The following is a 27,198-nucleotide window of genomic DNA, read 5'->3' as shown; positions in this document are numbered from 1 at the left end:
CAGTACGGTCTAAAATTAAAGCAGATTGTAATCCTTCTGCTGAACAATGCAAGGATTTACACAGTTAACTCCTATCCTTTTCTCCCCTGCCCTGTCCCCTCTCTTATATGCTTCTGTTCATTGTTCCATATATTAATGGTTTATACTAGCTTTCTTTAAATACTGTAATAAGAAGTTGCTATTTTATTCAGACAAAATTTATTTAGATATACTTGTATGCTTACCAGTTTCTTCAGTCATCTTTCCCTTCTTGCCTCTGAGAGCATCCTTCTGTGGTAATTTTGTTCTTTTATGAAACATGTTCTTTAGGTTTTCTTAAAGGTCTACTGTTGATAAACTCTATATTGATTTTTCTGGCAACGTCTTAATGCCTTTCATATTCCCCAAAGAGAATTTTGGTGGTTGAATAATTTTTGACTCAGTTCTTTGTAGATAAGCTTGTTCTCTACCTTCTATGCCTTCATTGTTGCTGTTGAGAATTCTGCTATCACACTAGTCTCTTGTTTGGTGTGCAGTGTCTTTTCTCTGACTGCTTTTTATCCTGGTCCTTTTTTGGTGTCCTGCATTTTCACTGCTCTGTGGCCACCTGTGAATGTCTTTGTTTATCCCACCTTTTATTTATTTATTTATTTATTTATACATATATACACATATATGTATATGTGTATATGTATATGTGGATACATATATGAATGTATATATACACATACATATATATGCTGTATTTCTTCGAATTGTGGATAAATGTCTTTCATTGTTTGTAGGAAATTAAGTTATTTTCTCTCCTTAGTGTGACCTCTTCTTTTTTCATTTCCAGGGATATGAGTAGAAATATATGTCCAATTAGCTTCATGTCTTTTAGCCTTCCTTTGCTTTTTCCATCTCTTTATTTCAGTACTATTTAATAAATGACTTTTTCAGATTCATATTCAAATCTGATTCTCTCAAGTTCTATCTAATCTGAAAAAAACTGGAATTTAATTAATAATCATATTGACATTGGCTCATTAATTATGACAAATGTGGCATACTAGTGTGAGATGTTAATAGTGGGGGAAGCTGGAGTATATGAGAATTCTGTTATCGTCACAACTTTCCTGTAAATCTGAAACTGTTTCAAAAATAAAGAGTTAAAACAGGGGTGCCTGGGTGGCTCAGTCTGTTAAGTGTCTGCCTTCAGCTCAGGTCATGATTCCAGGGTGTTGGGCTTCCTGATTGGGGGGGACGCAGGGTATGGAAGGAGTCTGCTTCTCCCTCTACCTCTCCCCCTGAACATGCTCTCTCTCTCAAATAGATAAATAAAATCTTTAAAAAAGAGTTAAATTCTGACTCTTTTTCAAATATGCAATGCCATTTCTCTTTCTGCTTGACCATGTTTTATCTTTTGTTGCTAAAACTAAATTTTTTAAAGTTTATACTTAATAATTATAATACATAAAAATCCATGTAGGGTCAGAAACTATTATTTCTTGTTTCTGCTCAGTCGTGGTGGCTTGTTTTCTTGTAAGTTTGATTTTTTTTTTTTTAAACTGTAGGCTCATAATTGGTTGCTTTTTGTTTTGGGTAACCCCAGTGGCTTAAATTGGGGTGCTTTCCTGCAAGCATCATGTATATGCTTCTTCTGTGCTACAGGTTACAGCTGATTTGGGCTTTTGCTTCTTGTGGGAGTCTCGGCTCCTTTACCTTGGAGCAGGCCCAATGCTTTCTCGATCCCAGTACTACTATCAGCTTGCACATCCAGGGCAATACTCTAGTTTAAAAAAAATTTTTTTTTTCACTTACCACTACTCACTGTCCTCTTCTTTTTCAACTCAGTTAAAAAAAGCATTTTTGCTACTATTACATGGTGTGGGTATAAGCTTGATACTTTCTTATACTTCTTGAGAACATAGCAGTGTTCAGAAACTACGCTGGTTTTAATTTATTCAGGATCTTTTACACTGAAGCAGGAGGACCTTTCAAAATACTTAGTATACCAGCTGCTGGAAATTGAAAACCTTCAGTTTCTATTGATTTTCTTCATTGTCCATTGATCACCTAAAGCTTCTATTCCCATTGCTTTTCTCATATGCACATGACACCTGAGGTATCAGTAGATGATGTAATCCTTGAGCTGGTTTTCTCATCTGCAGAATGACAGCATTGGTCTGAATGACATCTCACAATCTATGAATTTGTATTAACTAGAATTAGTTGATCAAATAGTATGCAGCTGTTCATCTTTTTGTACACACAAATGCATAATATACAGGCACATAATATATGCAACTACAAATAAGAGAGTATAATGATTTTAAAGTATTAGATTCCTGAATTTGGGGGAAGGATCTAAATGGAGCATAGAAGATACTACAAACAGGGAAAAACAAGACAAATGTTATATTCATTAATATTTCTCAGTCTTGAGCAGAATGTTCCACTTCATCCTTTAGTGGGTTAAGGGGGGATAGAAGTTTTAGCTTTAAAATTTTGTCATGAGGAAGAAAGACAGAGTAGCTCAGCTACTTTGTATTTTATTTAAAAGTACAAGTGGAGGAAGGGAGCAGAACATGAAAAAATTTATCGATAAAAAGAAACGTGTAGGGCGCCTGGGTGGCTCAGTGGGTTAAGCCGCTGCCTTCGGCTCAGGTCATGATCCCAGAGTCCTGGGATCGAGTCCCGCATCGGGCTCGCTGCTCAGCAGGAAGCCTGCTTCCCTTCCTCTCTCTCTGCCTGCCTCTCTGCCTACTCGTGATCTCTCTCTGTGAAATAAATAAATAAAATCTTTAAAAAAAAAAAAAAAAGAAACGTGTAAAATTTACTGGGGACGTGACAACTAATGAATGCAGTATATAAATCTGAACTAAATACTGTGATGAAAAAGTATGATAAAATGCCTTGTTTGGAACAGTTGATGAAATTACAGAATGTGGGCTATAATAGAGAATAGTAACGTACTAGTTAAATTCGTGAATTTGATCATTGTTCTGTTGTTGAAGAGCATATTTTTATTAGGAAGTATACACTGAAGTATTAAAAGATGAAGGGGCAATTTACTTAGGAGGTGGTTCAGATAAGTAATCTAGCAAACTAAATAAATAAATACAGTATATAATATATAAAAATTGTATATTTGTAAGTCAACAAGTACAGAGGGGTTGGGGGGTTGGGTAGCTGGGTGCTGAGTATTAAGGAGGGCACGTGTTGTGATGAGCACTGGGTGTTAATATGCAACCAATGAACTGTTCAATGCTACATCAGAAACTAATGATGTACTATGCAGTTGCTAACTGAACATAATAAAAATAAATAAATAAATAAACGAACACGTAATGCAGGATCATTATGTATTTTGTTCAAATTGACCCAGATATTTTTCATTGGCCATATTCTTCTGTAATGCTTTACTACTAAGTTATAATTTTAAATGGAGGACAGCTGTGAATATACCATTTGATGAGTTGAAAATATTATATTAGGTTTGGTTTTTTAATTGACTCAAACAGTTTTAATCATATTGAAAGTTATACTCTTATCTAACACATGAATAAATTGACTTTTTAATAGGTATAAGCTGAATATTGGGACATGGCCACTGCTTCACCACGGTCTGATACTAGTAATAACCACAGTGGAAGGTTACAGTTACAGGTAACTGGTAAGTTATGTTCATAATAACTTAAAATAGTGATTCCCTGATAAAACTTTTTTGAGACCTAATTGAGTAAACTTACTCCGCAGTTATCTTTTCTTCTAGATTCATACTGTGATGTATTTGTTGCAACAGGCCTTAAAGATAGAAACTTCCCAAAAGTTTTTTATTTATTCAGTAAATATTTATTGTACCTGTGCTGGATGAAGAGAAGATACATCCTCTTTGGTGGTGGGAGAATTTGGGTATTAGAATAAGCATCTTTGAACTGGTCCTTAAATGGTTATTAGGATGGAGAAGGATGCTGAAGGCCTTTTTGCATCTATTCATGCATCCAATCATTGGGAAATATTTAAGTGGAATTACATGTATGAAAACACAAGGCTCTAGTTCTCCAGGAATTTACTGTATAGTGTTGAGACAGGTTTGTTTTATGTGGAGAATTGCAATGCAGAGTGACTATTAACTTGATGCAGTGAGAACTGAGAGGAAGGTGTCTTTAGTCTGCTTGGGATCTGGATGGCCTGCAGACACAGGAAAACAGGGGAAGAGAAGAACTCACAGGGCTTAACAGTTTTAACTCCTGGAGGAGTCAGAATTCATCTCAATGCAGAAAGCATTAGAGGGAGAAGGAACATTTGGCAGAAGATGGGAGAGTCTTGGTTAGGAGACTTCAGATAATTCATTCATTATATATAAACAATATAAATACCTGTAAGATTAAAAAAAAAAAAATACCTGGAGGTAGAATATATACTGGAGGGGTGGGGGAAGAAAGGGAGAAAGTTTGTAATAGCGAGAGACTGGCAATGGAATCCTAGTTAGACAATGAAATAAGTATATGTGCCCAAAGGAGCCAAGTTCTAAGATAGTATTGTTAAGTAAAAGGTATAGAGTAGTGTGCATAGTATACAACCATGTGGATGTAAAAAAAAGGAGGGTTGTGTATGCAGTTCTGTGCTTAAAAATACTAGAAATTGGGGCACCTGGGTGGCTCAGTGGGTTAAAGCCTCTGCCTTCGGCTCAGGTCGTGATCTCAGGGTCCTGGGATCGAGCCCCGCATCGGGCTCTCTGCTCTGCAAGGAGCCTGCTTCCCTCTCTCTCTGCCTGCCTCTCTGCCTACTTGTGATCTCTCTCTGTCAAATAAATAAATAAAATCTTTAAAAAAAAAAAATACTAGAAATTATATTGTCTCGGGAGGGGTGCGATTGAAGCCAGAGTGGGAAGACTGTAATTCCTATGGTACTTACTGCTGTGAGCTCTCTAGGAATTTTCAGTGACCAGAGCTAGGAAATGTTTATTGTCTAAGAAAGAAAAAACAAATCCTGAGTTCATGCTGATAGTTCAAAGTCAGAATAGCTATAGTCTCTAAATACCACATTCCATTAAAAGGAGAAAAGAGATATTTTTACCTTATTTGACTTTGTATTTGTTGCTTTTCTCTTAGCCCAGAAATCTTAATTCCAAATGACAATAACATAATTATATCTGTGTTATCCTGAAACACACACACATGCACACACACACATAGGCAATGTTAAAATTACTGAAAACAGCAGGCCCACTCATTGCAGCCTAAGAGTTCTTTGTGAGTCCCCCCCACCCCCTTACCAGGATGTATAGTCAGAATCGCACATTTCAAAGTAACTTAATGTAATTTCCATTTGGTTTTACCACCGGCTGGATAATCGGTTAGGTTTATTGCTTTCATTTATTTTTATTTAGTTTTGTCTGTTGCATGTAAAGAAAGCATTTATATAGCTCTGGAATTAAAACTGTTAAATCAAGGTACATTTGAAGAGGCCTGGTTACTCCATGCCATCCCTTCCACTTCTCTCCATTACCTAAAAACATACATAAACATTTTTATTAGTTTCGGTTTATTTTCCCATTGCTTTTTGAAAATATGAGCAGATGTGTACAATCTATTTATTCATATATCTCCTCCCAACCTGGCACTTAAGGTACTTTTCTGCACCTGACTTTTCCATGTAACAGTAGTAATCTCCTGAGGTTTGCTCCATAGTGGGGTATATACCTTTTTGTTGCTGCACAATAAATACTCTGTTAAATAGATGTACCAAAGCTAATTCAACCAGTCTTCTGTTGATGGACATCATGGTTCTACTCTTTTGCTGTTACAAATAGTACTACAGTAAGTAGCTTTATGCAAATGCCATTTCTTGTTTTTGCTCATGTTTCATTAGGATAGAATCCAAGAATGAGATTGCTGAGTCAAGGAGTAAACACATGTAATATTGACAGTTATTGCCATATTCCTCTCTATAAGATCTATACAGTTTTCTTTTCCCAACTATCTAAGAGAGTGCCTGTTTCCCCATAGCCTCATCAAAATATGTTACCAAGCTTTGGTTTGTTGACAGGTAAAAAGTGGTATTTAAGATAGTGTCATTGTAAATATCTTTCTCTCATTATGAGTGAGGTTGAGCCAGGTTTAAGGGATATTGTATTTCGTTTTCAGTCAACCGTGGGGATGTATATTTTGAAGTAATTCCCTGGATGATTCTGATGTGTACTCCACTTACCTGCTTACATAATTCCTGATATTTCTTCTTTTGTTTGATATAAGAGGCTTAGAGCCACATTTTTGGTTTTCAGTGTTATTTGTGCAGGACCTACCTGTGGCCACCTTACCTGATGTGTAACTTTCTTCCTGGTCTTGACCTTTCTGTCAGTTGAGAACTGTCAGAGTTCTTAGTTGAAAAAACAAAAAACTGATCTGACTGAATTGAGCCAAAAAGAAACTTACTGAGCAGCTACCAGGTAGCTCATGGAATCACCAGAAGTCTAGAGAACCAGTTGGTAAATAGGCGTGGACCAGAGAAGTGCAAGTGGTGCCAGTATATGGTATTTATCTTTTTGAGTATCAGTTACTGTTCTCCTTTGAAATACGGTGATGCTCTTGAGAAACTGAACTGGGACATATGCTAGATGGTACCAGATTTTAGGCTTTTCTCCTTTCTCTTCTCTTCTTGTCTTTACCTTTCTTTCATTTTGTTGATCTGATTTTTTTTTAAATACAAAGCACCTTAAAATCCAGTCTTACTGATTTAACAATACCTTTCGGAATAAATATTTACTGTTTTACCAGTTAAGACCAAGAATCAGAGTAAGTTCCTTCTGTTAGTGATAGGAAAGCAACCAAGATTTTTGGACTCCCAAGTTGTCGCTCTTTTTATTAGAGAACAGTGACCTCTGTTGATCTTTCTTCCTTCCTTCCTTTCTTTGTATTGATATTTCTTTGACTTTTAGAATAATCAGTACCATGATTAAGGCCCTTCTGCTATTGCAGTCTGGCAGGTTATGGTCTGTAAACTGAGTTACTCTATTAGCTGATTTATTTTTATTCCTATTTCTGTTTTTAACCCATAACTGATTTGGCAATAATAAATAAGAACATGAACATAGATCATGCAGAGCAGGAAAAGTGTAACAGAAGAAAATAGAAGAGAAAGCTACCTACCATAATATGGTATTAATACTGGAATGAAGCATGCACATAAACATAATAGCACCCAGACGAGTATCAACCTTAGTAGTTGAGATTTCAGGCTTTCTGCAGGAAATTGTGAGAAACAAAATGGAAGGCATGTTAAAACAGACTTGAGATTGAAAAATTAATGGGCTCTTACATTCACATTCATGATTTGTTTAGGTATTGTGTCTTCTAGTACCTTACTATCATTTTTTAAATTTAATTGTGCTCATATGTATCATCATATTTTTGTATGAATGTAGTGAATTATGAATTTAACTTTACTCTTTTCAAATGCTTCAACATTTATGGAATAATCTGTCTTTTCCCACTGATGTGAAATGCCACCATTGTCATACACAAATATCTTACTCTCTTCTCTTCATTTCTGTCCTTACATCATAGTCAGACTGTTTTAATAACTTCATTTTATAGTACTTTATTTTTTTGTGTTGTATAGAACTTAAAAAGTATATTGGGAAAAATCTCTCATTACTTGGTAATTTAAAATATATCTTCACTATTCTTGAATTTTCTTTACCTTTCATTTGAATTTTAGAGTCTCCTTCCTTTTTCCTCTGTTGTTGGCCCCCCAAAAAACTCCCTCAAAACCATGTTAATGTTTTCATTTAGGTCATTTAAAAATAATTTGTTAAATTAGAGATAATTGAAATATTTCAGTGTAAAACTTCAAATCCAGGAATATATCATGCCATTCCTTTTAAGTCTTTTATGTCCATCAGTGAAGTTTTATAGTTCTCTTCATGTAGATCCTATACATTTATTAAGATTATTACTAGGTTTTTTTTGAGGGGAGGTGTTACTGTGAGTGGGATTCTTAAATTCTCTCTCTTTACATACACATATACAGGACTCTTTCTGATAGATTTTTGGTATTTATATAATGACATTTTGTGTATAACACAAAGGAAACTTAATAAATGAGAAAATGAAGTTTATCCTATTTACCTCACTAACTAGGATCCTTATTTGAATTAATAAGGTTTATCATTACTTAAAATTGTAGCATTTTAGTTACTTATATGTACATTTTTTTGCCATCATATTATACATTTTTTGTGAAATTAAAAATTTTACTCTTTTAATAATCACTTTCCTTACCTTGCCGACACCTAATATCATTGAAGACTTTGCCAATAAAAGGTATACAGTGGATATATTTTGAATGTATCTGCAATTAACTCAGAAGAGTTAATACTATGTAGTAGTTAATATAATAGAGTAATAGTTGCTAGTTCTTAAATACAGTATTTTCCTTTGAGTCTCTCTTTCTATTCTTGGGATATTAATTGAAGACTCTAGGGCACTTGGGTAGCTCAGTCAGTTAAGCATCCAGTTCTTGATTTTGGCTCAGGTCATGATCTCAGGGTTGTGAAATGGATTAAGCCCTGCTTAAGATATTTTCTCTCTCCCTGTGTGTCCCGCTCTCCCACCCTCTTTTTCTCTTTCTAAAAAGAAGAAAAATTAATTGAAGACTCTACTGTTTTTCAAATACTCTACTTCTGCTGCAGCATTTATCACTTCATATTTCAGTGATTTCTTCATGTGTCTGTGTTACTGTTCTTTCATCATAGAACAGAAGCCTACATTAGCTTATGTTCCTATCTTTAACATGTGATACAGGCGTGGCATGGAAGGGGAAGGGTATTCCCCTTTCTCAGACTCACAGTATTCATAAGTAATAGACTGTAGAGGTGATCTTGGTAAGTTGTTACTGCTGCTTGGTAGTCAGTACTTTGCCCTGAAAATTTGTACTCCTCATTTGAATTAGTAGTTGCAAAAATAATATTTAAAAGTAATTGTTTAGCCTAAATTAAACAGGTCTTCCTCCAAATTAGGCAAATCGAATATAAAATTCACTTCATGAATGGTTGTGATTAATTTCTCAAATGACATTTTGAAATTAATGTTTTTATTTGAAAAAGCAAGTACTTCCCCTTTTTTGGAAACGAACTTTCCTGGTAAAGCATTTTTTTTGAAATTGCCAAAGTTTATCTAATTTTCAGTAGGCAAGTATGAAACACGACCTGGCAGAGAGGTTCATAGGTATGTTGAATCTGAAAATACTTCCTTTCTTTTGAGGTTTGATGCAGTTCAGTATTAAATTCAAATTGTTGGCAAGGATGTGGAGAAATTGGCGGGTACCCTTATACCCTGCTGGTGGGAATGTAAAATGGTACCGCCGTTTTAGAAAACAATCTGGCATTATTCCACAGAGTTATTATACCCAGCAGTTCCACTCCTAGGTGTATGCCAAAAGAAATGAAAATATATGTCCACATAAAAACTTGTGCACAAATGTTGAGCAGTATTACACACAATAGACAAAAAGTAGAAACAACCCAGATCTCTATCAACTGATGAATCAATAAATAAAAAGTATACACATACAGTGGGAATATTATTTGTTAGTAAAAGGATTAAAGTACTGATACATGCTACAACATGGATGAACCTTGAAAGCATACTGAGTGACAGAAGCCGGTAACAGAAGACCATGTGTTGTGTGAATCCATTTCTGTGAAACGTTCCTATTTAGGCAAATCTATAGAGAGAGAGAGTAACTGTTGGTTTCCTAGGGCTGAGGTGGGGGACTAGGAAGAAATGTGGTGACTGTGTGGGGTTTCTTTTTGGGGTGATGAATATGTTTTTAAAGTTGCTTGTGGTGATGGTTGCACAACTGTGAGTATATTAAAACCATTGAATTGTACAAATTAAATGGGTGAATTACATGGTATATGAATTACATTTCAGTAAAACTGTTAAAAATTCAAGTGGTTCTCAGGCATTATCAATAGGCCTTTTGTATTGTTTCTTCATTCTCCAATGAAAAGAGTTTAAGTTGCTTAAGAAGCACAGTTCCTTTTTTTTTTTTTTTAAGATTTTATATATTTGAGAGAGAGAGAGCAAGAGAAGGAGAAGCAAACTCCCCCCTGATCAGGGAGCCCGAGATGGGCCTCGATCCCAGGGCTCCAGGATCGTGACCTGAGCCAAAGGCAGAGATATTCAGTTGACTCAGCCACCCAGGCTCCCCCCAGTTCATTTTTATTGATTGATTCCTACAGAGTACTACTTTTTGTGTACCTATATTCACTAGTGGTTATCATGTTTCTGTTAGTTTCTAGTGCCAAACTAAAAAGAAAAAAGAACTGGTTTGGAACAGCAGTATATACAGAAGTAATTGTAGATGGAGAAATTAAGAAAACAGCAAAATCCAGTAGTTCTTCTAATCCAAAATGGGATGAACAGCTAACCGTGTAAGTACCTTGTATAGAGAATGCAGGATTTCCAAAAGGCGGAGGGGCGGCGTATGCTCCCTTAGAATGCTTTTGGTTGTTCTTCTGTTGTAGTTGTAGGATAATCTCGAAGTAAGTAGTGTTATTTTCCAGTGTGACTAGACAATTTTAAGTATGAAAAGATTTTTGGTTAGTTTTGTTTTCTTTAGAGAGGAAGCATAGTAATTCTTGCTTTTTGGTTTATTAACTGAATTATTCCGTACAGCCATATTTTCTGTTATTGTCTTGTAAAAAAAAGACAAAATCACTGTTAATTTTGTCCTTTTTAAAAGATAATGTTATAAATTGTATATAGAAAAATTATTAAAAATAACATTATCAGTTCTCTTAAATATTTAGGAGTTTGTTCAGATAGAACTAGTGTTATTGTGAAATCTCAACAAGACTCTTATCTATTCGTGGTGTTTTGGTTTTGTGAGTATAGGAATTCTTACCTAGTTATTGAAGTCCTAATGCACTTGAAGGGAAATAATTGGTTTTATTTATAATTCAGATAGTTTGCTGTTTCATACAGTATTTTTTCTCAAAACTGAATTCATGGCTTTTTAAAAATTACTGAAATAATTGTATATTCCTGTATTTTTGTTATAATTTTACCCTTAACAGAAATGTGACCCCACAGTCTACATTGGAATTTCAAGTTTGGAGTCATTATACTTTAAAAGCCGATGCTTTATTAGGAAGAGCAACAATAGACCTGAAACAAGCTCTGTTAATACACAATAGAAAATGTAAGTTCTAAACTTTGTTTCTTTAAAAATTTATTTTAGATACTTCTCAAAGTATTCTGAAGTCCAAAAGCAAAAAGCAAAAATAGTTTTGTATTTATAAAAGAGATCTTTAGTTATTGCCTGTGATTGCTTTTAAGTTTGTGCCTCTGTTTGAAATAGGAAATACATACTCTGGCCTTTCTCTAACAGATTTACAAAATGGTCTTAGTCATCCACGAGTACCCTGTTACCAGTGATCATGAATGATTTATTATTTACTAATTATGTACTTTAAAACTTGAAAAAATGATCATAATCTGAGCCTACTCTAACTTGGTTGATAATTTGTACAAAATAAATTCTAACTCTTAAATTTTCTTACTAATAACTAGTTCATTATAGAAAATACAGAGAATATACAAAATTACAGAGGAAAATAGTTATTCCACTATCCAAGGTTAAGCATTCCTAATAACTTAGTCTCTTGTCTCCTTCCTGTTCATAGATATAAACATATTTTTCTTTGTATCTACTCATTTATACTCTGCTTTTTTTCATCTAATAATTTAATATAAATATGTTTCCAGATAATGACATTTTTCTAGCCTGGGTAAGATGGTTTAAGCTTCACATATTTGTAAATCTATCATTGTATGCGAAAATCGGGGGGTATACATACTTTCATAATTCTGGGCTGAGAGTTTATTGTTTTTAGCGATTTTTAAAAAATACTGTGTGATCCAAGGATTAAAAGCCAGAGTTCCAGTTTATGATTCTACTAATCTCATATTTTTTGACATTTAGGCAGTTTCACTCAAACCAATGCTTCTGTTCATCTTATTTTCTTAGAAATTTTCTCATTCCTAAAGGTATGCTGAGTTACAGGTAAAAATGCTGATGTTTTAAATAATAAGGGGATTTAAAAATTATTTTTGTTGTTTTTGATGTAGTTTTTGGACATAAAGAGTTATGAGTCAAAAAATGTAAAAGCCATGCTAATTTTTATATACACAGATTTTTTAAAATCTATATATTCTTCTGAAGCAGTGAAAGTTTAATTCTCTGCTGTGCCATGGCTTCTGTTCATGCAGTTCATCTTGGTTATAGAAATGTCTTAAAGGCATAGAATAGAATACCTTTCCTGGTCTTATGGTTGCTGTATATCTCTTTTTTTCTTGGCTATATAGCATTATTGGTGTAAATACATAATACCTCAGTTAACTTCTGTTATTTCAGAATTAAATGTTTGGTTTAGCCAGTTTATATGCTGTTTCTGCCCTGGATTAAGCATTTATATGAGACCCTTTTTTTTTTTTTTTTTAAACAAGTATAGTTGACACACAATATTATGTTAGTTTTAGGTGTATATATAGTAATGTTAGCAAGTCTGTACATTATGCTATACTCACCACTAGCGTAGCTACCATCTGTCACTATGCAATGCTGTTACAGTACCACTGACTGTGTTCCCTGTGCTGTACCTTTTTTTCTGTGCCTTATTCATTTTATAGCTCGGAGCCTGTGCCTCCTGATATCCTTCACTCAGTTTTGCCCATACCCCATCCCTTCCCCTCTGGCAACTATCAGTTTGTTCTCCATATTTATGGGTCTGTTTCTCCTTTTTTGTTTGTTTTTTTAGATTCCACTATAAGTGAAATCATATGATGTTTGTCTTTCTTTGTCTTGTTTCATTTAGCATACTAACCTGTAGGTCTATCCATGTTATAGATGGCAAGATCTCATTCTTTTTTATGACTGAGTAATAGTCTGTTGTTTAATACCACATTTTCTTTATCCATTTGTCTGTTGATGGACACAGGTGGTTTCTGTATCATGGCTGTTTCAAATAATACTTCAGTATTATTGGGTATATGTATCTTTTTGAATTAGTGTTTTTGTTTTCTTTGTGTAATTGCCCTATAATAGAGTTACTGGATCATAGGGTAAATCTATTTTTAATTTTTTGGTGAGTCTCTGTACTGTTTTCCACAGCAGCTGCATCAGTTTACATTCCCACAACAGTGCATAAAGTTTCCTTTTTCTCCACATCCTTATAACACTTGTTACTTCTCGTTTTTAAAGCCATTTGACAAGGCTGAGGTGATATTTCATTGTGGCTTTGCTTTGTATTTCTCTGATGATTAGTGATATTGAGCATCTTTACATGTGTCTGTTAGCTATCTGTACATTTTCTTTGGAAAAATGTCTACTTCGGTCCTCTGACCATTTTAGTCAGATTACTTGTTTTTTTTTCAGGTTGTATAAGTTCATGTATATTGGATATCAGTCCCTCATTGGATATATCATTTCCAAATATCTTCTCCCATTTGGTAGACTGTTTTGTTGATTGTTTGCTGTGCAAAAGCTTTTTATTTTGGTGGTAGTCCCAGTAGTTTACTTTTGTTTTGTTTCCCTTGCCTAGAAAAGTGTTGCTAAGGCCAGTGTCAAAGCAGAAACTGCTTATGTTTTCTTCTGGGAGTTCTTTCTGGGAGTTCTCAGGTCTCACATTTAGGTCTGTAATTCATTTTGAATTTATTTTTGTGTGTGGTATTAGAAAGTGGTTCAGTTTCATTCTTATGGATGTAGTTGTCCAGTTTTTCCAGCACCATTTATTGAAAAGACTGTCTTTTCCCTAGTATATCTTGCCTCCTTGGTCATAGACTAATTAATTGACCATATAAGAATGGGTTTATTTCTGGGCTTTCTGTTCTGTTTCATTGATCAACGTGTCTGTTTTTGTGCCAGAACCATACTGTTTCGATTATAGCTTTGTAATATATCTTGAAGTCTGTGATTATGGTACCTCTGCTTTGTTCTTCTTTTTCAAGATTGCTTTGGGTGTTTGGGGTCTTATATGGTTCCATACAAATTTTAGGAATGTTTGTTTTAGTTCTGTGAAAATACTATTGATATTTTGGTAAGGACTGCATTAAATCTATAGATTGCATTGGGTGGTATAGGATATCTTAACAATATTCTTCAATTCATGAGCATGGTATGTCTTTCCATTTGTGTCATCTTCAGTTCTTTCATCAGTGTTTTATAGTTTTCACAATATCATTCTTTTTACCTCTTTGGTTAAGTTTATTCCTAGATACTTTATTATTTTGGTGCAATTGTAAATGGAATTATTTTCCTAATATCTCTTTCTGCTACTTCATTTTTAGTGTATATAAATGCAACAGATTTCTGTATAATAGTTTTGTGTCCTGAAGCTTTACTGCATTCATTTACTAGTTGTGATAGGTTTTTGGTGGAGTCTTTAGGGTTTTCTGTGTGTAGAATCATATCATCTGCAAATGGTGACAATTTAGGTACCTTTTTTTTTTTCCCTTGTCCAATTGCTGTAGCAAGGATTTTATTTTAATTTTTATTTTTATTTTTTGAGTATTTTGTTTTTATTTAAATTCCAGTTATTTAACATACAGTGTAATATTAGTTTCAGGTGTACAATTTATTGATTCAACACTTCTATAAAACAACTGGTACCCATCACAAGTGTAATCCTTAATCCCCATCACCTACTTAATCCATGTCCCTAACCTTCCCTGTGGTAACCGTCAGTTTGTTCTCTAGCCTTAAGTGTTTGTTTAATTTAGTTTAGTTTTGTTTTCGCTTTTTTCCCCATATGATTCTTTGTTTTGTTTCTTAAATTCCACTTATGAGTGAAATTATATGGTATTTGTCTTTGTATGGTTGACTTATTTTGTTTATCATATACTTTCTAGCTCCACCCATGTCATTCCAAATGACAAAATTTCATTCTTTTTTTTTAATGGGTGATGGACATCAAGGAGGGCATATGATGTAATGAGTACTGGGTGTTATTTGCAACTAATGAGTCATTGAACATTATATCAAAAGCCAATGATGTACTAGATGTTGGCTAATTGAGTTTAAATAAAAAAGCAGACACATTGATTAATGGAAGAGAAAAGTAATCCTAAGAATATAATCCCATGCATATACATCATGTTTCATTCATAGGCAAGAATACACACAATGAAAGGATATTCTCCTCAAAATGTGTTGGGAAAACTGGATATAGACATAAAAGATGATAAGAGACACTAATTTCATGACTTAACAAAAACCATCTCAAAATGGGTTAAAGACTTGAGGAAAAGACAAGTTTAAAAGATAAGCAAAGGCTTTTAAATATTATGATGTGGCAAGAATGGACATCCTTGTCTTGTTCCTGATCTTAGAGGAAAAGCTCTCGGTTTTTCACCATTGGGTATGATGTTAGGTGGGTTTTTCATATATGGCCTTTATTATAGTGAGGTACGTTCCCTCTAAACCCACTTTGTTTAGTTTTTATTAATGTATATTGAATTTTGTCATACGCATTTTCTACATCTATTGAGGTAATCATATGGTTTTTATGTTTCATTTTGTTAATGTGGTATATCATATTGACAGATCTGTGAATATTGAACCGTCCCTACCTCCCTGGAGTAAATCCCACTTGATAGTGGTGAATGATCCTTTTAATGTTTTATTGAGTGCCGTTTCCTAGTATTTTGTTGACGATTTTTGCGTCTGTGTTCATCAGGAATATTGACCTTTCTTTTTTCATAGTGTCTTTGGTTTTGGTATTAGGGTAATTCTAGCCTTATGGAATGAATTTGGAAGTTTTCCCTCCTCTTCTGTTTTTTTGGAGTAGTTTGAGGAGAATAGGTATTACCTCTTCTTTAAATGTTTGATAGAGTTCATCTATGAATCCGTATGGTTCTTGAGTTTGTTTATTGGGAGTTTTTTGATTACCAATTCAATTTTGTTACTAGAAATTGTTCTGTTCTGATTTTCTGTTTCTTCCTCATTGAGTTTTGGAAGATGGTGTTTCTAGGAATTTATCCATTTCTTCTAGGTTGTCTAATTTGTTGGCATATAATTTTTTTAGTATTCTCTCTTAATCCTTTGTATTTTTCTGGAGTTGGTTGTTACTTCTCTTTCATTTGTGATTTTACTCTTTTTTTCCCTGATGAGTCTGGCAGTTTTATCTTTCCAAAGAACCAGCATTTAGTTTATGCTTTTGTTTTTTTTAAGATTTTATTTATTTATTTATTTGACAGAGAGAGAGAGAGAGAGAGAGATCACAAGCAGGCAGAGAAGCAGGCAGGGGGGGGGGGGAGCAGGTTCCCCACTGAGCAGAGAGCCCGATGTGGGGCTTGATCTCAGGAACTTGAGATCAAGACGTGAGCCAAAGGCAGAGGCTTAACCCACTGAGCCACCCAGGTGCCCCAAGAATCAGCATTTAGATTTATTGATCTTTTCTTTTTGTTGAAGTTGTTGTTTGGTTGGTTTTGTTTTGTTTTGTTTTTAGTCTCTATTTTCATGTATTTCTTTAGGTTATGCTTGGCTTTCTTCTTCTCAGTTTTTTGTGTAACTATTAGTTTTTGGGTTTGTGGTTACTGTGAGGTTCACATATAAATCCTAAGTACATAGCAGCCTGTATATTAAATTGATGGTCACTTATGTTGAAACACATTCTAAAAGAACTTTTTTTTTTTAATCCTCCCCTCCGGGTTTTATGTATATATTGTCATGTTTTACATCTTTTGTTCATAATTTTCTTACTTGTAATTATAGTCTTGTCTTTTTGATTTAAAGAAGTCCTTGTGACATTTCTTATTAGGCCAGTTTAGTGGTGATAAATTCTTTAACTTTTGTTTGTCTGGGAAACTCTTCTATTCTGATTAATAACCTTGCCAGGTACAATATTCTTACTTGTAGGTTTTTTCCCTTTCAGCACTTTGAATTAAAAAAAAAGAGTAAAATATTATTAATTAATTAATTAATTAATGGTCTGCAAAGTTTCTTCTGAAAAAAATCAACTGATAGCCTTGTGGCTTTTCTTGTATACATGACTAGTTTGCTTCTCTCTTTCTGCTTTTAAATTTTTTTCTTTATCTTTGATCTTTGCTATGTTAATTATTATGTTGTGGTGTGGACCCTTTTGGGTCATTTTCTTTGGAACTCTGTGCTCCCTGAACCTGGAAGTCTATTTCCATCCCCAGGTTAGGGAAGTTCTCAGCCATTATTTCTCAAATGAAGTTTTCCATCCCTTTCTTCCTCTTCTCCTGGGACTTCTCTAATGTAAATGTTTGTTTACCTTATCTTGTCTAAGAGATCCCATAACTTATCCTCATTTGTAAAAAATTCTTTTTTTTTTTCTTTTTGCTGTTTAGCATGGGTGGTATTACCCTTCCTTCCATATCACTGATTGATTCTGCTGCATTATCTAATTGTTTATTCTCTCTAGTATATATTTGTGTTTTGGGTTTTTTTTGTATTCTTCATCCCACATTGGTCCTTCTTTATATTTCCTATGTCTTGTTGAAGTTTTCAGTAAGTTCATCCACTTTCCTCTCAAGTCCAGTGAACATCTTTATGATCATTATTTTGAGCTCTTTATCAGGTGGATTGGTTGATTCCATTTCATTTAGATTTTTTGTGAGGCTTTGTCTCTTTTTTAGAGCATATTCCTGTCTTCTCATTTTGCTCGACCTTCTGTGTTTAGAATGTTTTGCTTGACCTTCTCTGTTCATTAATTTCTATGAGCAAATTAATATAGCTGTCTCTCCTTAACTTGAAGGAGTGGTCTTGTGTTTAGCTGTGCATGGCACCTCTTTTTTAGTACACATAATTATTTTTTGTAACTCACAACCCAGAGATGATAATTGCTAACAGTTTGATGAATTTTGTTTGTGTGTATATGAGTATAACAATTGGGACTTTATCCAATTTCATATTGTGCTTAGCTCTCTTAATATTATGTGCATTTCCCGTATCATTCAGTGGTATTCTTTGCAAAATTATTTTCCCTACAAAGATTATGATATTTATCTGCCGAAGTAATTTTGTAGAAAGGTCAGAATGTCAGTATTCTTTGAAAGGAAACTTTGATAAATTGTATTAACTTGAAGTTATTTCTTAGAATTTAATTGAGCAGAATATGCTCAGAGGAAAAATAAAATTTTGTAAACATTCATACATGTCTGAAGTTGATGGTTTCAGAAATGCTAGTAGTAGCATCCTATACACCCTTGGCAGTCCATCTTTTTTTTTTTTTTTTAAATTATTGAAAGGTATATTAGTTTGCCTGGGCTGTCATACCCAAATACCAAAGACTGCGTGTCTTAAATAACAAGTGTATCTTCTCACAATTCTGGCCGCTAGAAGGCTGAAATCAAGATGTCAGCAGTGTTGGTTTCTTCAGAGGACTTCTTCTCTTTTGGTTTATAGATGGCCATCTTCTTATATCTTCACATTTTCTTCCCTCTGTGCATGTGTCTATATCAGAATTTCTTCCTTGTAAAAGGACACTAGTCATTATTGGAAGAGGCACCTCATTTTAATTTAATTACCTTTTCAAAGATGCTATTTCCAAATTGAGTCACCCCCTGAGGTATCAGGGGTTAGGACTTTATAAACATATGAATTTGGGGGAGGGGGAAGCAGAACATAACTCAGCCTATAACAGAAGGTAAGTAAATTTAAAGCTTGTGAATCATAGTGCTTTAAAGGTAAAAGAACCCTTTGGGCATTAATCCGAGTGACTCATTTTATTTATTAAGTAACTTTTAATGTAAGTGGCTTGCTCAAGAACAGAAGTTTTGACTAGAACACTGGTTTTCTGAACCTTAGCTTTTAATTTTAATTAGAATAAAAGAAAGTGTAGTTCTAGATAGCCTTGTAGAATTTAAAAATGCACTCAGAATTGATAAAATTCTTGGGTGCCTTTGATTTTAGCCTCTTGGTTTGGCACTCAGACATTGTCCCTCTTCAAATTTATGGCCTAATTTCTTCTGTACTTAAGGCCCTGACATTTTCTTCTCATAAATTCATGTTTTTCTATCCCTTTTTTCTGATAAATTTGAGGTGAGAGTAGAGGCTTAATTGATTTGAATAGATATATCTCCCAGTTTTGAAGATACTTATTTCTTTGGCCTTCATGGTTGTTTTAAGTTGTTATAGCCTTAAAACCCACAACTAAACCAACCTAAAATCATCTTATATTTTCCCCCAAAATACCCAGTAGGAGCTTACTAGGGAAGTTCTCATTTCTTCACATTTAAATCCCAGCAGGCCTTCCAGTCCTGAACCTTCATTTTTTTCCTTGTCATAACCTGGTTGGATAATGACCAGAGTTTTTGCTCATGTAGTCCTCTGATACATTGTCTGAGAAGTTATGTAGGTTTAAGCCCTTATTTGCACTCCAACCTTTAGTTATGTTTTTAGATCATGTGGATGCCATTCTAAATTATAGAAGTTATTTAATTGGCTCTGCAGAGGTATGTGTTATGTCATCAGCCGTGGATACTGATATCCGAGATACATTTCTTTCTCTCAATCCCACTATTTGTTAAACTCCAAAGGAAGAATCCCTCCATTATTAAAGATAAAGCCTGATACTAGTTAAAATGATAAGGACAGATTTTAATCAGTAATACACTGTTGCAATAAGGAAGACGGTCCAGCTTGATCTGAACTAAACTTGTATTTGTATAGCGGTAACTGGGCATTTCAAAGGGACAGTGAGGAAGAGGGGCGTGGGTGGGTATAGGTGGAAGCTAAGTAGAGTCAGAGAAGTAAAAAATGATGAAGGGTTTATTGGTATAAATGTAATTAGGCCAGTTTTTTTTTCCTGCTGGTTGGAATTCTCTTCTCCCACATAGACAGTGAGTCCTAAGCCCTGTCCTTCCTGATGATTACATTTCTGAGGAGTGGCTTTCACATCGTGGACAAAGATACTCCCAAGTTATAGAGGATAACATTACAGTTGCCCCTTGAACAACACAGGTTTGGATAGTACGGGTTCCCTTATATTTTTGGATTTTTTACATTACAGTACCATAAATACATTCTCTCTTCTTTATGGTTTTCTTAGTTATATTTTTCTTTTCTCTGGCTTAATTTATTGTAAGATTACAGTATATAATACATATATAGCATTTTAAATATATGTTCACTGACTGTTTTTGTTATCAGTAAGGCATCTGGTTATCTGTAGGCTATTAATAATTAAATTTGGGGGGAGTCAAAAGTTAAAGGAGGATTTTCAACTGCACCAGGAGTCAGTGCCCCTGAACCCTGCATTGTTCAAGGGTGAGCTGCAGATCACAAAGGGAGAGTGGAAGAATTCACCATTGTAAGCCCTTTTTAGTAAATGCTCTAAGGTCGGGGTGTCAGAGTCCTCTCACAGGTGTAGACTGGAACAAACATGAATTTTTTTTTAACAGCCCTGAATTTTCTCAGGTAGTTTAAGTGGGGCTACGATCATCCTTGCGTTGTTACAGCTCTGTTAGTGTGTGTTCAAGTTTTTTAATGTGGGGAGAAGTGATGGATGAGATCATTTGTGCTGAGCATTTGCAGTTTTTTATAGGCCAAGGTTGAGGCCCACTCAAGAGGATGACTCAGAGGAGTCTGATTGGAGTTTACTTAAGGAGAGAATCTTTGTCACCATTCATGGGTGAAAAATGTAAGAGCAGCATAGCTAATATCCACATCAGAGTGTGTATAGAACTTGGTATTTCAATTTTGAGACTGATGGAGCCACTTTAAACACCTGAGGGAGGTGTCAGCTGCCACTCAAATCCTGGGGACTACACTGTGTTGGTTTTTGTTTCTTTGTTTATGGTCTTAGTAGAACCAGGAACTTAGCTTTTGTTGAGAAAAGCATTTTGAAATCCATTAAGTTCACTTTTAATTGAATTATATCCCAAGTGATTTATAGTAATCAGATAATTTGAAAATTATCCCTTTACATTGAATGGTAGGGAGACACAGCAGAGAAATGTCATTTATGACAGAGGACAGAGCATAAGTCAAATTTAATTTTATTTAAAAATTTGCTTTTATCTTACTTAGGTAATACTAATTTGTTTAGTTTGTTAAGTCTTAAGTTCTTTTTTTAAATTCACTTTGTATCAGCACAGACTAAAATATGTTAAAACCAAGCTTTTGAACAAATAATATTCTCATACCCAGTGATATAAATGCATTTCTATTCTTTAGAAAGATTTTTAGGATTGAAATGACTAGGTCAGACAGAGTGAGCAGTTTGAAGCTTCCAGCTGTGCATAGCTGTCTCATTGCCTTCCTGAAACCATTACTCTAATTTGTATGTACAATGAAGCATATAAAAGTGCCCATTTGTAAATATTTGCCATGCTAATGGGTTTTAAAAATGGAGATTATTTTTATCAGAGCATTTCTTTAATAATTAAAAAAGTCACATTTATTGATCATTCGTATTTCATCATTTGTGATTGTCTTGTATTCCTTTTACATTTTTTTATTCATTGTTCCTTGTTTTCTCACTGACTTATAAAAGCTCTTTTTTTTCCCAGTTGATCATTTGCCACTTTTTTATTAGTTTTGGTTGACAGAAGTTTATAATTTTTTTCATCCTTAAAGTTTATCCAACTTACATTTTTTATGCTCAGAGAATGGTTTTCAATCCCTGTATTTCATTTATCTACTTTCTTCTTACACATGTGTGTGTTGGCCAGCCTCAAAACCTGTCCCAAGCATTCCTGCCTTCTGGTGTTTGCACCTTGTGTGGTCCCTCCCACATTGAATCAGATGGTCTGTGACAGAATATGGTAGAAGTAATGGTATAGGACGGGGGCGCCTGGGTGGCTCAGTGGGTTAAAGCCTCTGCCTTCGGCTCGGGTCATGATCCCAGGGTCATGGGATCGAGCTCCACATCGGGCTCTCTGCTCGGCAGGGAACCTGCTTCCTCCTCTCTCTCTCTGCCTGCCTCTCTGCCTACTTGAGATTCTGTCTGTCAAATTAATAAATAAAATCTTTAAAAGAAAAAAAAGAAGTAATGGTATAGGACCTCCTATGCTTGGTTATAAAAGACATTTCAGTATTTGCCTTGGTCTCTTGGATTATGTACCTAGAAATTACCATTGTGAAGATCCAAGAAGCCCTATAGAAACACCTAAATGGAGAGGAGCTGAGTCCTCTTCTCAGCTTTCAGCACCAGCTTGTTAGCTATGTGTATGAGCCATCAATTAAGCAGATTTTCTATCCCCTCTCAAAATTCTAGCTTTCAGAAACTGAGCTGTAATAAATGATTATTGTTATTTTTAGTGACTGAAGGGTAATTTATTACTTAGTAATAGATAATAGCAGTTTTTTAAAATGGCTTCAGAATATGGCTGAGTTAAATCTAAATATGTGAAACACCTTAAAAAACAAATTTTTGGAGATACTTTATTTTCCTTGGGGAAAGAATGAGTGTAAGTTTTGTTTTGTTTTGTTTTTTTTACAAATTGGTGATAGAAGAATAAATCATCTAGTTGTATACCTAGCTTCTCAGAGGCTTAGATTGTTCTTTGCCCTACTAAAACTAAGAAAGAATGTCTGAGAGGAAAAATCAGATTATAGATTAAAAGTTGTAAAATTGTAAGTTTCCTGAGGACAGTCCTTTCTTAACAATTTTTTAAAACATTGGGTGCCTGCGTGGCTCAGTGGGTTAAAGCCTTTGCCCTCCGCTCAGCTCAAGATCCCAGTCTTGGGATCCAGCCCTGCCTCGGCCTCTCTGCTCAGCAGGGAGCTGCTTCCTCCTCTCTCTCTGCCTGCTTGTCTGCCTACTTGTGATCTCCTTCTGTCAAATAAATAAAAAAAATCTTAAAAAAAAAACAAAACCCAACATTTATTAAGCACCTACCTCTGTCAGGTACTGAGGATACATCACTAAATTAGATGGACACAGTTTCTGCTCTTTCAGAGACTTCAGTTTAGTTGGGGAGGTCAGGTCCTCTCCACCTCCCCCAAAATTCTGGTGATATATCTGTTAAAAGAATTAAGTGGAGTAATGGTATGGAGGTTTACTTTAGGCTGGTCAGTGTTTATCCTGCTTTTTCATTATAGTATCTGGTACACATTGGGCATTTATATATTGAATAGATGAGTATGTCTGAATTGGTTTGTTTATATGTTAGAATAATACTCTTATTCCCCCTGCCAACATACATGCACGTGTAGATGGGAATTATTTATGTGATAGTCCTCCCAATTTTATGACTCAGAAATGTTATATCCCAGTATTCGAGAATTGTGAATATGTCCAGTAGTTCAGAATTGTGAAAGCCTAGGTGTTTGTTGTAAACAACCTCCTGCTGCAGAGCAAATATGTCCCAGATAGAACAAATTTTTATGGCATTAACGATTTTTACAAAGAGACAAAGTGTTCTTCAAGGCCCTCTTCTTCCAAATAATAATAATAATAATATAATAATAATAAAAAATAAAGGCAAGGAAAATCTTACAAACTGGAATTAGAATAGTGGGTGATGCTGATAGCAGTTTTCAGGATACTGAGCTTTTGGCTAATCAGATAGGGGAGCTGAGCTTGAACTCCTGTAGTCCAGACTCTTGGGGGTGCCCTCAAACCACTGACAGATTTAGAAACAGACCCTGACAGTACTAAAGCCCAAATATTACTCTTAGTCTAATATCAGAGAATGAACCCACCACCAAAGATTATAAATTTTAAGAAGAAGCCATTATAAGCAGGGGTTGGCAAATACTTTCTTTAAATGGCTAAGATAGTAAGTATTTAAGCTTTGTAGGTAATACAGTCTCATACATACTCAGCTCTTCCATTGTAGTGGGAAAGCAGGTGTAGAAGATATGTAAATTAATGAATATGACTGGGTTCAAATAAAACTATTCACAAAAACAGGTAGGTGGTCAGATTTGGCCTGCAGCCAGTTTGCTAAACCTTGCAATAGAGGATGGAGTAGAGGAGATATTTTACGGGTTAATGGCTATGTTTGAATACCAGTGAAAAATAAATTCTTCAGTCCATTATATCCAAAACAAAATGATAAAGAGCAAGTCATGATTTCAGCAAGTGAAATGCATGACCCCAAAGACAAAAAAACAGCTTTAGAGAAAGAGATGATTTGGATGGATTTATAAATTAGAATTACAGAATTAGCAGTAAAAGAAGATGATAGTGGTAAAAATATCCTCAAAAAGTGAGAGATTATCATCAATATAAAATAGTGTGCTCAACAAATCTTTTAAAGATGAGAATCAGATTAAGAAATGAGAGAATTTACCACCAAGAGACCTACACTAAAGGGATTTTGGAAAGGGTATTCTTTAAGAATCTACTCAAGCTAAATATTTTAGGAACAAGAACTAAATCTCCACATCCCAGATACTTTAAATAAAGTGATGACAAAAATGAAATAGAATGGTGGTCAGTGTAGTTTTCTTCAGATATAGATTATTAGAATCTAGGTAAAGATGAAATTCATGCTTTTGTAGTTTTTTTTTTCCCACACTTTTGTATTTTGTCTAGTCTCTAATCGCCTTTATTAATATTTTTGTGATGCGCAGTGGAAATGAGGTTTATGATGGTATAAAGTTTGGGGTAGGCAGTCTAAAAGGTCTTCTTTTATTATATGGTTCTTAAATTTTTTGCAAAGAATTTCCGTCCAGTGATTATAGTGGTTCCAGATTTTTTTTTTTTTTGTCTTTTCTGTATTTGGATAATTATGCTTATGCTGGACATTTTGATCAATGTAGGGGGACTCAAATTTGTTAAATATAGGAAAGAACAAAGTTAAGGACATAATCTAAGAAGAACTATGTTCCATGGTTCAAGAAGCTGCAGAGAGAGCCAGTAAATATCAGACTGAAAAAAAAGAAAAAAATATATATCAGACTGAAGTAATTGGCTTCATTTTGAATAATAAAGGGATCAATAAAAACTTGTATTTCTGTGGAATAGAAGTCAAAAGAAAATGACCTTGAGTTTAAGTAAGAACTAGGAATCCTAAAACAGGAAGGAAATATTTGGTTTTCTATGAAAAAGAAATAATAAACTATTGTCATAGTATTTATAATTTATTGGGTGCTTAACATGTATCAAGTGTGGCACGAAGAACTTTGTGTGGTTTTGCATTTAGGCCTTTTGACAGTCCTTTTTAAGTTTGATGCCTTTATTATCTCCATTTTATCATGACTGGAACTGAGGCTTTTTTATAATTTGACTACTTTCTCAAAGTAGTAGCTGGTCAAAAACCAGACTGCCTGGCTTCCATGCAGAAATTTTGCCTTAGCCACAAGTCTTATGGGCTGAAGAGTAAGTTTAAGTAATTGTTGTGTGCATTATCTGCATATATTTATATGTTCTCTGTGCTTTATACAGTGCAGACGAGCAATTAAAGATGACATTGAGAGCTTGGGTGAGGGGCAAGGAGTTTTTCAAGTTGGTGTGAAAGGGAGTGAGCCTGATATCATATAGAAGGGTCTACAGATAAAAGTGGAATAATTCTTCCCACATGTAGCCATCAAGTACTGAACTAGAGTAATTCTTGATGTGTAGTTTTGATTTCTAACACATCATTTTGTATGTGGCAAAAGCTTTTAACTTAAGATTTTTTTTTCCCTAGTGGAAAGAGTGAAAGAACAATTAAAACTTTCTTTGGAAAACAAGAATGGCATAGTGCAAACTGGTGAATTAACAGTTGTGCTCGATGGACTGGTGATTGAGCAAGAAAATCTAACAAACTGCAGCTCATCTCCAACCAGTAAGATAATTTTATGTGTTCTTAAAATTTGAAGAGGAAAAAACCCCAGCAAGACGTATATAAAAACCTGCTTGCTTGCTTTCTTGTTGTTCAGTAGAAATACAGCAAAATGGTGATGCCTTACATGAAAATGGAGACCCTTCAACAAGACCAACCTCCAGGTAGAATATTTTATTTTAGTATTTGTGGCAAGGTAATGTAACATTTTCCATATTACAAAGTTTTACATTTTAACCTTAATTTAGAGTTTGCCATAGAATTTAAAATTTCTATCTAAACTTGTCATTTGTTTGAATTCTTGTAAAAATTTTAAAGAAATAATAGTTTTTAAAGTAGTTTTTTTTTTTAAAGTAGTTTTTAAAGAAGTAAGAACTTCATTGAGATACAATACATACACCAAAAGGTTTACCCTTTTAAAATATATACTTCAGTAGATTTTGGTGCATCACCACTATCTAATTTCAGAAATTCTCATCACCCTCAAAAAGAGACTGTACTCATGAGCTGTCTCTCCTCGTTCCTCTCTCCTCCCATCTCCTGGCACCACTAATCTATTTTCTGTCCCAAGTGGCTTTGACTATTCTGGCCATTTCTTAAGAATAGATTCATACAATATGTCTCCTTCTCTTACTGGCTGTTCTTAATTAGCATAAGGCTCATCCATGTTGTAGTATGTATCAGTCCTTCATTCTTTTTTATTGGTAATGGCTTCTTAAAATCTGTATTTAGGCATATTTTTATCAGTAAATAGATAGACTCAGATAATGTGGAAAATGGATATCTTTTTGCTGTCTCAATTGTCAACTTCCTGTAGATCACTATAAGATACATGCTCCACAGATTATAGTTTTTTCCTCAGAACTCACCCTGCCATCTCAGAAACTCCCTTGCATTCACATTTGATGACAGTTAATAAAAAACTTTCTGGAGATGCCTGGGTGGCTCAGTCGGTTAAGCGTCTCCCTTCAGCGCAGGTCATGAGCCCAAGGGTCCTGGGATCAAGTCCCTCATCAGGCTCCTTGCTCAGCAGGGAACCTGCTTTTCCCTCAGCCTGCTGTTCACTCTGCTTGTGCTCTCTCTCTCTGACAAATAAATAAAATCTTTTAAAAAAATAAATAAATAGGGCACCTGGGTGGCTCAGTCAGTTAAGCATCTGCCTTTGACTCAGGTCATGATCCCAGGATCCTGGGATCAAACCCCACATTGGGCTCCCTGCTCAGTGGGGAGCCTGCTTCTCCCTCTCCCCTGGCTTGTGCTCTCTCTCTCTCAAATAAATAAAATCTTAAAAAAAAAAAAAAAGGAATACTTTAAAAAAAATACTGGTGTATGACAAAGTGTTACTTCTATTAATACACAGAATTACTAACATCATTATTCCTGAATTTCTTACAGAGCACTTGAACAGAAGAATATATCTTTTGAAAATATACTTGGCTTAAATAAATATATTTACTTAGCATATGAGAAAATTAAGAACTAA

At 34.6% G+C, this 27,198-nt stretch overlaps 1 protein-coding gene across 3 annotated transcripts in view; it reads left to right on the top strand.

Annotated features, from left to right (window-relative positions):
• Window positions 1-27,198, top strand: part of WWP1 (WW domain containing E3 ubiquitin protein ligase 1) — a 113,692-nt gene that overhangs the window by 28,867 nt on the left and 57,627 nt on the right. For 2 of the 3 annotated variants that reach the window (XM_047725803.1, XM_047725802.1), the window contains 5 exons: window positions 3,547-3,637; window positions 10,267-10,405; window positions 11,051-11,175; window positions 25,581-25,718; window positions 25,813-25,879. In XM_047725803.1, the coding sequence (XP_047581759.1) occupies window positions 3,568-3,637; window positions 10,267-10,405; window positions 11,051-11,175; window positions 25,581-25,718; window positions 25,813-25,879 (539 nt within the window). In that variant the 5' untranslated portion in view covers window positions 3,547-3,567. The remainder of the gene's footprint in view (window positions 1-3,546; window positions 3,638-10,266; window positions 10,406-11,050; window positions 11,176-25,580; window positions 25,719-25,812; window positions 25,880-27,198) is intronic. The other variant, XM_047725804.1, reaches the window with a different exon arrangement.

The sequence above is a fragment of the Lutra lutra genome, chromosome 4 (genome assembly GCF_902655055.1).
Source record: "Lutra lutra chromosome 4, mLutLut1.2, whole genome shotgun sequence".
Classification (NCBI taxonomy): Eukaryota; Metazoa; Chordata; class Mammalia; order Carnivora; family Mustelidae; genus Lutra; species Lutra lutra.
The sequence above is the reverse complement of the archived record's forward strand: the minus strand, read 5'-3'. Positions and strand labels throughout refer to the sequence as shown.